The 18,574-nt window shown below is 36.8% G+C and overlaps 1 protein-coding gene across 1 annotated transcript; it reads left to right on the top strand.

Moving 5' to 3' along the window:
* The first annotated feature begins 15,192 nt into the window (after nt 1–15,192).
* On the top strand, nt 15,193–15,666 carry LOC143568734 (uncharacterized). Its single transcript, XM_077054810.1, has one exon. The coding sequence runs from the start codon at nt 15,193–15,195 to the stop codon at nt 15,664–15,666; it is 474 nt and encodes a 157-aa protein (XP_076910925.1).
* Nucleotides 15,667–18,574: the final 2,908 nt, after the last annotated feature.

Below are 18,574 nucleotides of genomic sequence, written 5' to 3'. Positions count from 1 at the left end.
TAATGTAGTTAAGTTTGATTTGTAGTAAAATATAGTAAGATCTAGTAAGATATAACTTAACTTTAATGCAGGCTATCATTACCTTAATATTTTCCCCGGCATTATTGGCAGATGAGTATAATTGTGATCAATTAATTCTGACAGGTGATATAAATGCAAGTAATTCTAGATAAAACAAAAACACATGAGACAATTTTGTGCGTTTCCCAAGCGCGGGACACCCTTTTGTATTTTTATTACAGAGTTACTATTCGTCCGGTTGCGTTTCCCAAGCGCGGGACACCCTTTTGTTTTTTTTATTACAGAGTTACTATTCATCCGGTTGCGTTTCCCAAGCGTGGGACACCCTTATGTTTTGTTGGTGAGCCTTTCTCTTTCTGAAGATCCATCGTTGTTTTCACTATGGCCTTCACGGTTTTGTCAGAAGAATACATTTTTATTATCTTTCTGAAACTGTTAGTTTGATTGAATAACCAGTTACTTAATGTAGTTAAGTTTGATTTATAGTAAAATATAGTAGGATCTAGTAAGATATAACTTAACGTTAATGCAGGCTATCATTACCATAATATTTTCCCCGGGACACCCTTATGTTTTGTTGGTGAGCCTTTCTCTTTCTGAAGATCCATCGTTGTTTTCACTATGGCCTTCACGGTTTTGTCAGAAGAATACATTTTTATTATCTTTCTGAAACTGTTAGTTTGATTGAATAACCAGTAACTTAATGTAGTTAAGTTTGATTTATAGTAAAATATAGTAGGATCTAGTAAGATATAACTTAACTTTAATGCAGGCTATCATTACCATAATATTTTCCCCGGCATTATTGGCAGATGAGTATAATTGTGATCAATTAATTCTGACTGGTGATATAAATGCAAGTAATCTCTAGATAAAACAAAAACACATGAGACAAGTTTGTGCGTTTCCCAAGCGCGGGACACCCTTTTGTATTTTTATTACAGAGTTACTATTCGTCCGGTTGCATTTCCCAAGCGCGGGACACCCTTTTGTTTTTTTTATTACAGAGTTACTATTCATCCGGTTGCGTTTCCCAAGCGTGGGACACCCTTATGTTTTGTTGGTGAGCCTTTCTCTTTCTGAAGATCCATCGTTGTTTTCACTATGGCCTTCACGGTTTTGTCAGAAGAATACATTTTTATTATCTTTCTGAAACTGTTAGTTTGATTGAATAACCAGTAACTTAATGTAGTTAAGTTTGATTTGTAGTAAAATATAGTAAGATCTAGTAAGATATAACTTAACTTTAATGCAGGCTATCATTACCATAATATTTTCCTTGGGACACCCTTATGTTTTGTTGGTGAGCCTTTCTCTTTCTGAAGATCCATCGTTGTTTTCACTATGGCCTTCACGGTTTTGTCAGAAGAATACATTTTTATTATCTTTCTGAAACTGTTAGTTTGATTAAATAACCAGTAACTTAATGTAGTTAAGTTTGATTTGTAGTAAAATATAGTAAGATCTAGTAAGATATAACTTAACTTTAATGCAGGCTATCATTACCATAATATTTTCCCCGGCATTATTGGCAGATGAGTATAATTGTGATCAATTAATTCTGACAGGTGATATAAATGCAAGTAATTCTAGATAAAACAAAAACACATGAGACAAGTTTGTGCGTTTCCCAAGCGCGAGACACCCTTTTGTATTTTTATTACAGAGTTACTATTCATCCGGTTGCGTTTCCCAAGCGCGGGACACCCTTTTGTTTTTTTTATTACAGAGTTACTATTCATCCGGTTGCGTTTCCCAAGCGTGGGACACCCTTATGTTTTGTTGGTGAGCCTTTCTCTTTCTGAAGATCCATCGTTGTTTTCACTATGACCTTCCCGGTTTTGTCAGAAGAATACATTTTTATTATCTTTCTGAAACTGTTAGTTTGATTGAATAACCAGTAACTTAATGTAGTTAAGTTTGATTTGTAGTAAAATATAGTAAGATCTAGTAAGATATAACTTAACTTTAATGCAGGCTATCATTACCATAATATTTTCCCCGGGACACCCTTATGTTTTGTTGGTGAGCCTTTCTCTTTCTGAAGATCCATCATTGTTTTCACTATGGCCTTCACGCTTTTGTCAGAAGAATACATTTTTATTAACTTTCTGAAACTGTTAGTTTGATTGAATAACCAGTAACTTAATGTAGTTAGGTTTGATTTGTAGTAAAATATAGTAAGATCTAGTAAGATATAACTTAACTTTAATGCAGGCTATCATTACCATAATCAACAAGAGGGGATTGATTATAATGAAGTGTTCGCTCCTGTGGCAAGATTGGAAGCCATTAGATTGTTTTTGGCATTTGCTGCTTATAAAAAGATGAAGGTTTTTCAGTTGGACGTAAAGAGTGCATTCCTAAATGGGAAAGTTGATGAGGTTGTGTATGTTGAGCAACCTCCGGGTTTTCCTGACCCAGACTTTCCAGACCATGTGTACAAATTAAGCAAGGCGTTGTATGGACTACATCAGGCACCTCGTGCCTGGTACTCAACTTTATCAGATTACTTGCTTGAAAATGGGTTTGAAAGAGGTCAGATTGATAGCACACTGTTTGTGAAGAGACAAGGAAGCGACTTCCTGCTAGTGCAAGTCTATGTGGATGACATTATTTTTGCTGCATCAAAAGTCTCCATGTGTCAAGATTTTGAGGCCGTCATGAAGAAAAGGTTTGAAATGAGTGCTATGGGTGAACTAACTTTCTTTTTAGGATTGCAGGTTGATCAGAAGAAGGAAGGGATGTTCATTCATCAGACCAAGTATGTCCATGATGTGCTCAAACGCTTCAAGATGGAGGACAGCACTCCATTCGATACTCCAATCTGCGTCAACCATAAATTGGGTGCTGATTCTGACAATGACGCAGATGTGGACCCAACTCAGTATCGGGCTATTATAGGTTCTTTAATGTACTTAAATGCTTCTAGGCCTGATATTATGTTTGCAGTTTGTCTTTGTGCTCGTTTTCAGGCAAACCCAAAGGAATCTCACATGAAGGGTGTGAAGAGGATCTTGCGGTATCTCAAAGGCAAACCGAAGCTGGGGTTGTGGTACGCAAAAGGAGGAGACTTGGAGTTGGTTGCTTACACAGATTCTGATTATGGAGGGTGCAATCAGAGTCGGAAGTCAACAACTGGTGGATGTCAGTTTCTTGGTGGCAGATTGGTGTCGTGACAATTCAAGAAGCAGACTTCAGTCACAATTTCAACCTGTGAAGCAGAATACATGGCAGCTTCCAACTGCTGCTCCCAGGTTCTTTGGATTCAACAACAGTTGCGCGACTATGGTCTGAATTTCTTACTTACACCTATCTGCATTGATAACACAGCTGCTATCTCCGTAACTAACAATCCCGTGAAGCATAGTAAAACTAAACATATTGACATACGTCATCATTTTATACGGGATTGTGCTGAGAAGAAACTGATTGTGCTTGAAAAGGTGGATACGCTTGATAATTTCGCTGATCTTTATACTAAAGCGTTTGACAAAACAAGATTTCAAAACCTTATCGAGCTGAATGGGATGATCAATCCCGAGTAACCATGCTTTTAATGTTATGGTTAAAAAAAAACGTCACTATCGCTTAAAATATGTCGGTTACCTCAGTTTGAAGGACTTGTCTTCGGATATGTTTTGGTCCTCATTTTCTACTTGTAGATTTTGAGGATAGCCATTAACCAGATGACTGAAAGTGACCGGGGCGGTTTATGATGAGTTTTCATTCTTTCGCTTAAAATTAGTCGATCATATTAATTAGTTAGAAGGACACATACTAGTATGTGGTCGGTCCAGCTGATCCATTGGATCTTCGGGATAGTCGTTTACCTAAAGATTTTGTTTTGGTCGGGGCGATTAATGTTAAAATTTTTAAAGGGAAATGAAATTATTTTTCAAGTCTGCTACTTCGTAAGAAGTTCGTTTGCTATGTTTAACAGAAAATTGATCCAACCTTGGAAAATGATAGATATACTGATTCTGTGTGCTTAACTAGTGAAGTTATTAGGCTTAAAAGGCTTTAGGACAGTTATTGTATGTCATGGTAGCTTTTTATGGTGCGTAAAAGTAGATGTGATACAAACTAAATCTACTTGATTTTACGTGGAAACTCCTTACGAGTTTTGCATGTCTTCATATATATCTCTCCGAATGATAGGCAGAAAAGCGATTACCCAGTCATACACGAGCCCGTAAGTGTTCTGATTCCCGTGAAGATAGCGTTTCAAGAAACTGCAGTGATCCAGATTCGGGACTTGCAGTTGGTTATTACTCTGAAGTCTATGTAAATGTTTATCATAAAAAAAAAAAAAAAAAAAAAAAAAAAAAAAAAAAAAAACAACTTATGAGTTATTGAAACATTCTAGAGTTCAAAATATCAAGAGTTCTTAATCATGGAGTAAGAAAGAGAACGGGAAGCAGATGAAGAGTAATTACAAACTTAATCAGACACTAAGGGTCGAAGTCAATTCGGGGTGACTTGGGGAAAGCCAAATACGCTTTGAGAATAGATAGGAGGCATCATAATCTCTGAGTTGTTGCCCACTTAATTTTTGAGCTTAATTGAACTTAACTCGTATCACAGAAACGATGAAAACCATCTTAAGTTATTTACCTGCTTACAACCTGTCTCTATATGTCATAATACAGCTAAACACGGATCTATGTGACAGTCACGTAATTAGTATGATTCCTGTTCGGATCTTTTCTAAAACGTAGTAGTCCCTATAGAGTGAAATGTGATCCCTTGTACTTTAATTTTTTAAAAGTTTTTTCGTACTTAGGTAGTTTATGATTTTATAACTGGTTACTTGGACTTGATCGTGTTATTTAATTCTTAAAGGGAAGTTTTAAAAGTTAATTGCAAAATGTTCAAATTATAAGGGTTGATTTTGTAAATATAGGCGATGTTGTTAAACAGGCGAACTTGTGAATAACTTCGCCTAGGCGAAGTTAACCGTAACTTCGCCTGTATAACTTCGCCCCTATATAAGGATTTTCAAAGGTCATCAGTTCATTATTTGAAATATCAGCGAACTTATCCTCGATTATCACAGCGAACTTAATCCGTTTTTCATCCGATTATCCTGTTTCCGATTTCAATCAGTATTCAAGGTGTGTTTGGGTTCTATATCTTATACTCGATGTTCGATGTTGTTAATCCTAGGTTGTTTCGACACCCGGTTAACGACCTCGGACGTTCGAAACCTATACTCGATTTCAAAACTTGTTTTACGTGTTCATGAGCAAACTGATCGTCCGGACTGCCTTAATACCATGTGTTTTAGTCTCCTAAATCGTCAAAATTGGCCGAAACACCAGATTTTCGATGTTTGAATCGATCTCACTGTTGCCGATTCAGATTCAGGCGAAGTTATCCGTAACTTCGCCTGAGGCTCAACTTCGCCTGAGGCGATGTTGTGGTGAGGCGAAGTTAACATTAACTTCGCCTGGACCTTTTAATTTTTTAATTATTAGACGAACTTAAAGATGAAGCGAAGTTGTTCCCAACTTCGCCCCAACTTTAACTTCGCCTATACAGATTTTATCACAACTTCGCACATGGTAACAAGCGAACTTGTGTTAAACCTTAACGTGTATCTAACTTGGTTCGTTTGTTGCAGATATGGCTGCAGTAGCAGGTGCTGGAGGTGCTGGAGGTGATGACGGAGATAATCAGAGACAATTCTTCCCGGGTCACAACATGTTCATCACCTTAGACCCGGAAGCGAGTGGTGTGGAGGATTACCGGGAGATAATCACATTTCTCCTTCGCTCGAGGATATTCCACGCAATCACGACAACTCTGCCGATATCCTTACCAAATATCGAGGATTTCTGGCAGACGGTGGAATACGATTGCCGTGTTGAGCCCCCGGTTATGCGAGCAACCGCAACAACCAAGAAGTTCAGTTCTCGTCTGAACAAATACGGGTGGCGTTACGGTTTGGAGAGGAGACTCGGGACGACCCAACTGAGTTTGTGGCTCCGTTCCGTGATGGAGCGTTTCTCCGAATGGGCTATTCTGGTCCATTAGGTGATACTCAGAGGAGGAAGGGTTTCCTACTCGATCAGTGGCGCTTCCTCATGCACGTAATGATAGTATGCATGTCAGGGAGGAAGGCGGGCACTGACGGAATGGGTGCGACCATGCAGTCAGCAATGACTGCTCTGACTTATAACAAACGTTATAGCTTTAGTCAGATGGTCTTTTATGAGATCGACAAACAGAGGAGGGCGATGGCTCGTGAGCGGTTCATAACGTATCCAAGATTCATCCAGATGATCTTGAACCATGTGGCTCCAAATTTGCCTCAACGACACCCAATACGATACGTGGAGAGTGTGAGCAAACGTATCTTTGCTCAATGCCGTACTTCGAGTGCGAGGAGCAAGCCTGAACGTCGTCCAAGGCATACTCCACTCTTTGGGTTCTTAATAAACCCGGGGTATGTGCCAGCTCGGGGGGATGAGTTCAGAGACCCTCAACCACAACAGGCAGGAGCAACTCGAGATGTACCTACTGTGCCTGTGGTGTCAGCTGAGGAGGATGTTGACCTTGATGCTGCATTTGGCGGCCAAGGATTCTTCGACATGGACCGTTTTGATCCACAAGAAGAGGTGCAGGTCTCTACTGCACAGGTTCGGGAAGTGAATGTTACTAGAGCAGCTACGACGGTGGCTGACTCAGATCTTGATGATGTTATGGATGAGGCGAGAAGGATGTTGGTGAGACGAGAAAGGACAATTGGGAAGAGGAAGAGGACAGTTGATGATACTGAGTCAGAAGAAGAAGAAGAGGATATTCACAAGCTGATTAGACGATCAAGACGTGAATGGACAGGTGCAGGTATGGGAGCTGGAGAGACTTCAAGAGTTGTACGTTTCGCTCCATCCGCACTGTCAGGTATGTCGTTTGTTCCTACTTCTGTACAGGTTACAAGCGCCGCGGATGTTCCCGTGGTGGCTACATCAGCTGTCGGCATCCGATCCATCACACTACAGACGACGACTCCGGAGATTGTGTCGTTACTACCTCCAACGCTTACTCCTTCAGAGGTGGTGGCACATTTGTAGAGTCTACCGTCGTTGCAACTGCAGGGTTGTCGGTCACGATACCACCTGCGGTTACGTCCACAACTGCTTCTGATGTCCCGGTTACATTCGAGATCCCTGCTGAGTATACTCAAGATACATCTAACATGTGGTTTGATTTCGATGCAACCCTCTCAGACTCGGAGAGAATAGCTGCACTTGAACGGGTCGTGGCAGAGCAATCAAGGATAAACTTTATCCAGACCCAGGCTATTCAGCGCCTTGTAGCAGAGAATCAATTACAGTCGTCCCCCTGGTTGAACATGGGCGAATTATAGATGCTATGAAGGAGTTCTTGGCATCTCAGGGGGAGACAGGCTGTAGAGGCGACGAGTTAAGGACAAAGAAGAGAAATGATAGAGACGATGATCCCAATGCATCGAAAGGTGCACGTGGTGAGTTGCCAAGAACTACTCAAGCTCTTGGGACTTCCACAGCTCAGGGGGAGTCTGCGGGTGCAGTTGGTGGTGATGAGGTGGTGATGGTTGATGATGATGATGATGTGATCGATGCATTGAAAGAATTGGATGATATGCTAGAGGATGATGTGATGTTTGATGATGATGTGCTGCCTATTGAGGAGATTGAGAAGATTGGAGCACAGATTGTGATTGAAGATGAGATTGAAGAAGGTGAAATAATTGAAGAAAATGTTGAACACGAGATCCCAGATGTTGAGAAAGCCGATATGGGTACTGAGATGGAAAATGATGAGACTGAATGGGAAGAGCAGCCTAGGTGGAAGGAAGGCTATGCTCAGTGGTTCGTCAAAACGAAGAAACCAGCGGTCCCTACAATGTTTAAGAAGAGTTACAATATTAAAGGATATGCCGAAGCGAAGAAAGGGATTATTTGCTGGATCTATGATGAGCAGTTGAAGCTCTTTGTGATTAAACGGTATGACGGCGTTCAGTACTTTAAAAGAATGTTAAGGTCGTTGAATACACTGCTGGAATGTGAAGTGAAAGACTTAGCCAGATTGGGGTTAATCAATCGAAATGACGATAATATGGCTAGAGTCATTGAGAAAATTGTATGGAGAGAGAGTATAAAAGAGAAGAAGTTTGAGCTGTTGAAACCACAGAAGGGAAAACTTGTTGAAGACAAGGATAGAGGTTTGAGAGCTGATGGAAAACCTTGGATGGTCATGAAGTATAAACCGATCCGGTGCCTGAAAGAAGTACCGATGAAGCTAATGCCCAAGGATGTGCTTAAAGACCTAAAGTGGTGGTATGTGGATTGTGAGACAGCAGAGGCGGTGATGGAAGACGAGGATGAACAAGAGCTCCTAAGAGTTTATGATCCGATGCATTTGGTAAACTTATCGCAAGCTGATCTGAAGGTGCTTAACGAGAAGAAAATCTTTTATATTCCTGCTTGGAAGGACGAAGCGAGGAAGTATCAAAGAGTTGTGTCAGTTTGTGTTAGAGAAGGAGTGCATGCGTGAAGAGACAAGATTGAAGATTACGAGACAAGTGCTTAAAGATCAAGATATGAAGCTACTGCCAAGGGGGAGTCTGTTGGTGCATAAATGTCAGTAGTTCTTAGTCTAGTGTCTGTAATCGAGTCTGTAATGTTATTTATGTTTTTGTTTAAGCGAAGTTGTTAACAAGTTCGCCTAGGCGAACTTGTTGAACATGCGAAGTTATGGACAACTTCGCCTGAACATATCAGGCGAAGTTGTCGTGTATTTATATACCAGCTTACGGCTTGGTTTGTAGTGAATCGTTAAGGTAGTCGTTTGAGTTAACCGAGAGTCTGTATCAGTGATTCATATCACGTGAGTTCAGTTATTAATATATAACGTGTTTCGGTTTATTCGTGTGTGTTTGTTTGGTTTGCTTTCTACGCTCGTAACGATCTACGCAGGGATTCCGCACCTGAGTAGACCGAGATATCTCGTGTGATCCGTCCAGGGAACCTACAGAGTTAAAACTTTTGGGGAAGACAATTCTTGAACTGAATTGCTCAATGAAATTGAAGTTGAAGTTTCTTATGTCACTCAGAGATTAGTAGTAATAAAATTTGTATGTTTGTGATGGTGTGTTTATATGTGTGTTTTGGTAATAATAAAATTTTTATGTTTGTGTTAAAAAATTGATTTAACATGTAACTATTATCTTAAAGTGCATTACAAACTGATAAAAGAAGACTAGAGATCTCCATAAGTCCATATCATAACAAGTATCTTAAAGTACATAGCAGTCAGTTTTGAAATCCTTAAAATTTTTAGTTGCCTTTTCTTAAGTTCATCAATCAACTCTTCTCCGGTTAAACGAGTGTCGTCATTTTCATGGAATAGCAGTGCATTCTTGATAACAGTATTTCTGTGTCGGTTTATATCCGAGAGAAGGATTTTGCACAAGTACTTTGACCTCAACCATTTTAGCTGTCTTTGTTGTATAGGGCCTTCCTTTTTGAGATTACACCCCCGTGGTCTCTTCCCATCATATTTCTCCATGTGTCTCATAGCAAAAATACCACAATCTATTCCATTACATGTTGTTCTCTATGTCATCTTCAATCTATTGATTGTTGCTACTTCAATTTGCTGAGTAATGGGGTGTTTGATTGTTTTAAGATACATGCAAAAGACGTTTCTCTACACAAAATATAAAGCAATTTAAGTATTTTGACAATTTTTATAACAGGTATGTATGTTTTTTGGGTTAAAGGTATATATGTTTACAAGTATATCAGGAGTCTTTCCGTATCTTTCTTCAAATTTTCTATCTAATTGCTTTTGATTTGTCTTCTAAGCTTTTAAACTTTGCATCAGCTGGTATTTCTTGATTTGCAATGTTGTCAAGTAATTCTATCACTTATGTTTGAAGATTGAAGGTAACCACAAAGAAATGATCACGTTGTAGAATTGGCACTAGCACAATAGCAACCTCCTTGAGAGATAGAATTCCACTCCTGCCCATTTGTGTTTCGATGTTGTCTGAAAACACATCCAGTCTTTCTTTGTCTGTGTAACCCCTTGACTCAGCATAATGGTCACTTGTCTGTATAATAATTAAAATGCAGATGATTAAAGCGTTTATTGTGCGTTTTCTAATAGTACAAACAAAATAGATTAATTTGTACCAGAACAATGCTTGTAGCAAAGAGTCTGAACGGTGATGTTGCAGATTTGTTCTTTTTCTTCATAGTTCATTACTTCAACGAATGCATCCATTGCATTGGTAGCTATATAAATGCCAGGACAGAAGCTTTCAAAGACCACCTTGAACGATTCTGTGTGAGCAGACTTGTAGACCTCCTCCCAAATGTTTTCAAGACAAAAATATATATACTCTAAAAGTATTTTTTTCATCTACTATGACAGTAGCGGATACGTCAACCTCTCTCAGAAGATATGGAATGTTCAGTGTAATGAGGCTATCAGTTGTTGTCATTCTGGTGTCAACTGTTAAACATAAAACAACTCACTTTAAATTTGACTTAAAATAATTGTAACTATAATTAAATACCTTCAACCCCTTTTGGTTTTTATTTATAATTAAATACCCTCTTTTAATGTCGCACACTGTATTAACAACTTCATCAATATATGCGCATGAGACATTGTTTTCTTGACCTGCATCACCTGCATTATTTTTTTACGACAACCAAAGATGTAATATGTTTAACTGTGATTATAATAAGCTGGTATATAATTATATTATATGATATACCTTTCTGAGCAGCCACTGGACCACCAACACCAACATCTGAATCAACTGCATCACACAGATGTAATAAGTTTAAAATAACAGCATAAGTGTTTTAAGAGCGTTTTAATTATACTAACAATTAATTTAGCCCAAATACCTTTTAGAGCAGCCACTGTACCACCAACACCAACATCTGAATGTTGTGTTTTAGGGACCACATTATTAGTGAATCTGTTTTCCCATTCACAACATCTAGCAAAGATATTCTCATTTGATGGATGTCTATCCTTTCCTTGACGGACCAACTCGTTGATCTCGGAGCAAATTTTATCAAATTTCTCCAACTTGTTATCCATTGCCTTATTCCAAGACTGTAAAAAGAAAATATAGTTATTGTTAATTATCTCTACTACATTTAGAATTGGTTGCAAACTTTTTTAAATAAAAACTTACATTATTAATTACATTACCCCTTTTTAAAGAAAAACAACCTATCTTATTTTACATTACCCCTTTTAAGGAAAAAAAACCTATATATTAGATACATATCCGAATAAAGCCCAGCCTTCATAATATATTATATTTCATAATAATAATAATAATAATAATAATAATAATAAAACCTAGCCTCATAATATAATGTATTCACCATATTAATAATAAAATAAGAATATATCAAGACTACTTTCACCACTTCCCCCACCATACATATAATTATATTAAATTCACATTAGAATATAATTAAATTAGTTGATATACCATACATATCATTATATTTATGTTTATACTGTTGGAAATATCCAACCATCTTCCAACCGCCGTCACTTCGTATTTAAAAAGCCCCCCTCTCTCAATTTAATTTGTTTCTTTACCATCTCTGGCGGTTACTTCTTCGCATTATCTGCGTCACACGTTCTAACAGGTACGCCAATTTCAATTTTTATACCGATATCTAGAATGTTCTGTAAAATAGTATATCATCATACGTTGAATGCTTTATGAAATGTTCTATGATTTTGCAATTGATCTCTGGTAGAGTTTTATATAGTAATTAAAATTGAAATTAGTTTTTTTTTTACTTTCTGCCAATATTCTATGAAATTTACAATTAATCTTTCATAGAGTTTTATATAGTTGTTAAATTTTATATTAATTTTCGACAATGTTTAATTTCAAATCATCCTAATTATTAAACATAATCATGGCAATGGGAATTTCATATTTATATGGTTAAATTTTGCAGCCTTAGAAAATATTGAAGCAAATGCATCCGGAAGGTTTTACTGTAAATGATTATTATATACACGCAACCAGATCACTGTACCGGTCGAACCGCTTAGTTCAATCCGAGTTTAAAAACATTGGTTATAAATATGTAATTTTGATACCATATACATAAATTTTAAACACTGTGTTTTTAACTCCTAAAATACAAAATTTGAGCATTCTGATGCCATCTTTATATTGCCAATGTTTATAATTTATTATCGTTTATGTTGTAGAATTGTGTAGAAATATTATTGTTATTCTGCAGAATTATTGTTAATTATATGTTTTAGGTTTAACGTTTTTTAAAATAAATATATTGTAGATTATATATATGAAAGATAAAGAACCGTTAGGGTCTCGGAAGAGGCCAAGTACTGATTGCCATGTTTCGTGTAAAAAAAATTAGTTAGGGATAAGGATGTTGCATTTACTTTTGTGGTACATTCTTCGTCGAGTACATCCCAAAAGTCCAACAACCGTTCTATTACATATGTAGACGAAGGTGATTGTGTAGAGTTGTGTGAATATTGTGATGCACGATTTTGGTTTGCTGAGCGTCTAAAGTCATCGGGGTCTTCACGTCAACCCAAATACAACCAGTGTTGTAAAACTGGCCGAGTAAGACTACACAGATTTAGGGATCCACCAACCACTATGAAACAATTATTCAAAACCTCTAACTTTCGTGATAACATTCATGTTTATAATTCAATGTTTGCCATGACATCATTTGGAGCAACTAAAGATAACTCAATAAACGTCAATTCTGGACCATACGTCTTTAAAGTTACGTGTCAAATTTTTCACCGAATTGGTTCTTTATGTCCACCAGCACACAACCCACCTAGATTTCTTCAAATGTATGTGTATGACACGGAGCATGAAATTGCAAACAGACTTTCTTTGTTCGGTGAGAGTGCTTCATCATGCTTGAATGTTGAAATTGTAAAATCGCTTATAAATATTCTTGACGAACACAACGAATTAGTTAAACTCTTCCGAACTGCTCGAGATATTTGTCTTTCCTCAAATGTTCCAGATTTTTTGATCAACCTACATACTTCTTCTGGTGAAAGGAATTATGACCTACCTGCTGCAAGTGTTATTGGTGGTATAGTTTTTGAAGATCAGCCAAATTCGTCAAAATTTGACATAGTAATTCATATGAAAGGTGACTCACCTAATCGTATTAGCAAACTACACTCTTCCTATATGCCGTTGCAATATCCATTAATGTACGTGTATGGTGAAGAAGGCTGGCATCCTAAACTACGTTTCATTAATGATGGCACACGTTGTCGTCAACTTACCATGAACATGTTTTATAGCTATCTATTACACGATCGATTCAATTATTACACACTATTACTTATGTGTGGTCGACTGTTTCAAGAATACTTGGTTGATTCTTACCTATGTATTGAACAAAACAGACTAGATTACATATTAACCCATCAAAGTGACTTTAGAATTGAATATTTGCAAGGTATTCATGATGACTTACTACACGGTGATACTGTGGGCCATGATATTGGTAAACGAACCATATTACCCTCTTCATTTACTGGTGGTCCTCGGTACATGTATAAGCATTCCCAAGATGCTTTAGCAATTTGTCGGGTATACGGAAATCCGCGATATTTTTTAACGTTCACATGTAATGTCAATGACCGGAAATTACAAGGTACCACACCATTACTTAAAGCCCAAGATAGACCAGACATTATTGCAAGAGTATTCAAAATTAAAGTTAATGCACTCATTCAATACCTAAGATCCGGCGTTCCTTTTTGTGATGTTGCAGCAGGTATTCATAGTAATTGCCTTTTTCTACTTTTGCATAAAATCTATTCTAATCCTCTTCTTTTTCATTTTGTTTCATAGATCTATATACAATTGAGTTTCAAAAAAGGGGTCTTCCGCATTGTCATATACTTTTATGGGTAAAACCACCATACAAAATCCGAACATCAAATGAAGTTGATAATTACATATCTGAACAAATACCTGACCCTAAGTTACAACCAGAACTTCATAAAGTTGTTACTGATTTTATGATCCATGGACCATGTGGATTACCAAGGCCCAATGTTCCTTGCATGAATGACAACACGTGTTTAAAGAACTTTCCTAAAAGTTTTGAGTCAAATACAAGATTCGACAAAGACGGTTATGTACATTACAAAAGGAATATTCACGGCTTCACAATCATAAAGAACGACATTACAATGGATGATTCGTTTGTTGTTCCTTATAACAAAAATCTTCTTTTGCGATTCAATGCACACCTAAATGTTGAATATTGTGGTTGGAGAATGGTCATTAAATATCTATTTAAGTATATATCCAAGGGCGCAGATCGTATTCGTTTCACTATCACAAGAACACCAACGACAAAACCTATTTCAACTTCAAAACAGCCAATTAATGAGATCCAAAATTTTATAGACGGCCGCTTCATCTGTCCACACGAAGCTACATGGAGAATTTTCGATTTTCCAATCCATTGTAGAGATCCACCTGTTCAAGTTTTATCTATGCATTTAGAGAATATGCAAAACGTGAGCTTTAGCGAATCTACACAATTGCAAAACATAATAAAAAACCCTTTCCTAAAACAAACTACTCTAACAGGATGGCTTGAAAATAACAAAAATGATGACAGAGGTAGACATCTTCGGTATGTGGACTATGTGTCTGAATATAGATGGGATTTGTCTGGAAAATGTTGGATACAAAGGACATTTAACAAGAAACCATCTATAGGAAGGTTGATTTATGTCCATCCATCAAGTGGCGAAACTTTCTACTTACGTATGATGCTTGGACATCAAAAAGGATGCCAAAATTTTGTTGATATAAGAACCATAAATGGTGAAATTTTCCCTACATATCGTTCAGCATGTGAAAAACTAGGGTTACTACAAAATGACGATGAATGGGTAACTGCGTATATTGAGGCATCCAGCTGGGCAACCTCTAAAGAACTTCGTTCTTTATTCACCCATATGCTCCTATATTGGGAAATATCAAACCCGCTGTCTATGTGGCAGCAACATTGGCGTTCTATGGGCGATGAAGTTCCCATATCTTTGAAACATAACTCTAATACCAATTATTCATCGCTAAATAAATTTAACCTACCCATGCCGCGACCTGATCTTCTAAAAATATTAGAAAACCGTCTTCTTATGGAAGAAAAGAACTACAACACACAAGAAGTAGCAGCAGAACATGAACTTCTAAGAAATGCTCTAAACAAACAACAACTTGTCATCTACAATACAGCAGTTGCTTCATCCATACAAAATAAACAAATCCTACTTTTTGTTTACAGGCATGGTGGTACAGGCAAGACATTCCTTTGGAAAACCATTACATATGCTCTAAGAGCCACAAACAAAGTTGTTTTAGCTATCGCTGCATCTAGAATTGCTTCTTTACTTTTACCAGTTGGAAGAACTGAACAGTCAAGGTTTAAAATTCCTTTAGATATAACTGACGACTCAATATGTGATGTCAAAAAGAATACACAACTTGGTCAACTACTTAAACAAACTGCAGTTATCATTTGGGATGAGGCTCCAATGAGTGACCGTCGTTGCTTCGAAGCGCTTTAGAAAACTCTTAGGGATCTACTTTCCAATCCCTTAATTCCATTTGGTGGCAAATCTATCATACTTGGTGGTGATTTTAACAAACACTCCCGGTAAAACTGAAAGCATCAAAAACCAAAATTATTAACTTATCTCTCCCTCGCTCACATCTTTGGAGTCACTTTAAATTAATTAAATTGACCGAAAATATGCGCTTGAAACGCCCAAATTTAACTGAAAAACAATTACAAGACGTTGCATGGTTTTCATCATGGTTTCTAGACTTAGGTGATGGCAACCTAGGAACTCTACAAAATATTGAATCTGACACAAAACAAATTACAATTCCATCACAATTTTTACTACCACTTGAATCCCAAAATTTATCTACCCTAATTAACTACATTTATGATGATGATACCCTCAAAAATCCTTCTATAGATAAATTCTCAGATAAAGTAATCATCTGCCCGAAAAATAAAACTGCCGATGAGATCAACAACATTATTCTAAACATGTCAGAGCACCCTGCAACAACCTATCCAAGCTTTGACTCAGTTCTTCCTGACGCAAATTCTCCTGCAGATAATGAACTTCTTTACCCAATTGAATACTTAAATGGTTTAAACTTCAATGGTTTGCCACCTCAAGCATTGACTTTGAAAGTCAACACGCCAATCATCTTGCTAAGGAATATAAAACAAGTAGATGGTCTTTGTAATGGAACTAGACTTATAATAACCAGACTTTTCACAAAGGTTATAGAGGCTAGAATAATAACTGGAGTTGCTACGGGTCATCGTGTATACATACCACGCATAACATTTGTGCATAAACAAAAAGAACTACCTTTTGCTTTTAAAAGAAAACAATTCCCAATAAAAGTATGTTACGCAATGACTATATACAAAAGCCAAGGTCAATCGCTAAACAAAATAGGTGTATACTTACCTGAACCTGTTTTTACTCACGGACAACTTTATGTCGCCCTTTCTAGAGAAACCTCCATTGACTCTTTAAAAGTACTCATACTTCCACATGAGAATAACACTGCAACAATAACTAATAATATTGTGTTTTCAGCATTCCTTGATAACATTTAGTCAAACAAGGTATAATAAAGAAAAATACTATTTACTCATTTTTTATTTGAGAACATCTATTTAAATATATAATAAATGTTAACTATTTTTTGTGATGACTGCAGGTTAACAATTATGGCGTCTAGAAGCATCTCAACAATCAGACCAAATGATAACGCGGAACCTGTAAATGTTAGGCTCATAAGAAAATGGGATTTCATTGGCTTCAGGAATGAATGTTACTTTCTCTTTGTTGGCAAGAAAGTAAGTAAAACCACATTCATTTTAATACATTAAATAAATCTAATAATAAGTTTCTTTAATGCAAGATCCATTTCTATTTACTAAATTACAAAAAAGTAGTAGCACGTAAATCATTTAATTACTCCTTAAATTTGTTAATCTATATTATAAACAAATTTTTGCTTTTAACATTTTCAGTTTTAATGTTCCAAAATTTTTTATCTAGGGCAATGCAATCACTGCAATTGGCGATGCACGTGACAAGGATCTCTATGAAGCAAAACTTAAACTCCACTCATGCTACCGTATCACCCAATATGTCACAACCAAACCAAGAAACACATCAAAATTTGTACCACACCCAGCCATCATCCAGCTCGGACGTGAAACTAAATTTGAACAAATCGACGAAGCAGATTTCCCAACAAACTACTTTAACTTTATACCGTATGAAAAACTAGACAAACGTAAATTTGATACTACTCACCTATCAGGTACTACACAAATGTTTGAACACATAACAATGACAATATTTATGTATAAATATGCTAACATAATACTTTGTATAAAATTACCTACTTCAGATTTCATTGGGCGACTAGACATTATTACACAAGATAAAAAATCAAAGTCAGACAAGATACTTCTGAAATTTCTACTTGAAGACATGAGGTTTGTAAATCATAATACCACACACGCACACACACACACACACACAAACACTTATGCAAAAATAAATTTCCTAACTAAAAGTATGCTAACTTTGTTCCGATAGTGAAAGAACGGTTGAGATTGCATTATGGGAAGAGATCGCCAACACTATTGACAAGAAAGCACTTCAAAATGCACCCTTCCCAACAGTCATCGCCATCACGTCAATGAGAGCTGAGAAATACAAAACTACATATCAATTGCCATCAACAGCTGCAACACACCCGTACATCAACCCTCCTCTCTAAGAAACTACAAATATAACTTCAATGTAAAATCTATATCCTACAAATTTTGAAAAAATTTATTCAAAATTTAACCTGACTTAACAACACCTATCACTTTCAGGTTCACCGCAAAGTACAACAGAAACAACATACATTTGCGTAACGCAATAACCTTAGCAGAACTGCTATCATATGACCCAATAGAAAACAGTGTAAGTGATCACTTTTTTATGTTGAAATTATCAGAGGTAATAATATTAAAATTATGGGTATAAAAACATAATATGCAAGTTATTAACTCTCAAAGGCATGCCGTCATTTTGGAGTAAACTTTATATGTATTCCTCTAGGTACAATGTATATATCATTAGTTATCTTTACTAACTTTTTCTTGCAGGAAACATTCTTCACGTGCGTTGCCTCAATCAACACCTTCAGCAACCAAAAAATGGTTTTATAAAGGATGTCCTGCATGCAATAGTAAACTTTCAGAAAAAGGCAATGATTGGACATGCATAAACCACCCAAATGAAACACAAACAAAATTCCTGTAAGTACCAACAACATTTACAACACACTACGCACACGCTGCACACACAATGACTGTATTTTTTAAACCATAAGTTAATTATACAAAACATGACAGGTTTTGTGTTAACGCAACTATAG

The sequence above is a fragment of the Bidens hawaiensis genome, unplaced genomic scaffold, assembly GCF_021521415.1.
Source record: "Bidens hawaiensis isolate Kalapana, Puna unplaced genomic scaffold, B.hawaiensis_p1.1 tig00024152_1, whole genome shotgun sequence".
Classification (NCBI taxonomy): domain Eukaryota; kingdom Viridiplantae; phylum Streptophyta; class Magnoliopsida; order Asterales; family Asteraceae; genus Bidens; species Bidens hawaiensis.
Note: the sequence above shows the minus strand (reverse complement) of the source record. Positions and strands in the feature narration are given on the sequence as shown.

What these genes read in the sequence shown, in the direction of transcription:
- LOC143568734 (XM_077054810.1), top strand. Translation starts at nt 15,193, where the DNA reads ATGCCGCGACCTGATCTTCTAAAAATATTAGAAAACCGTCTTCTTATG.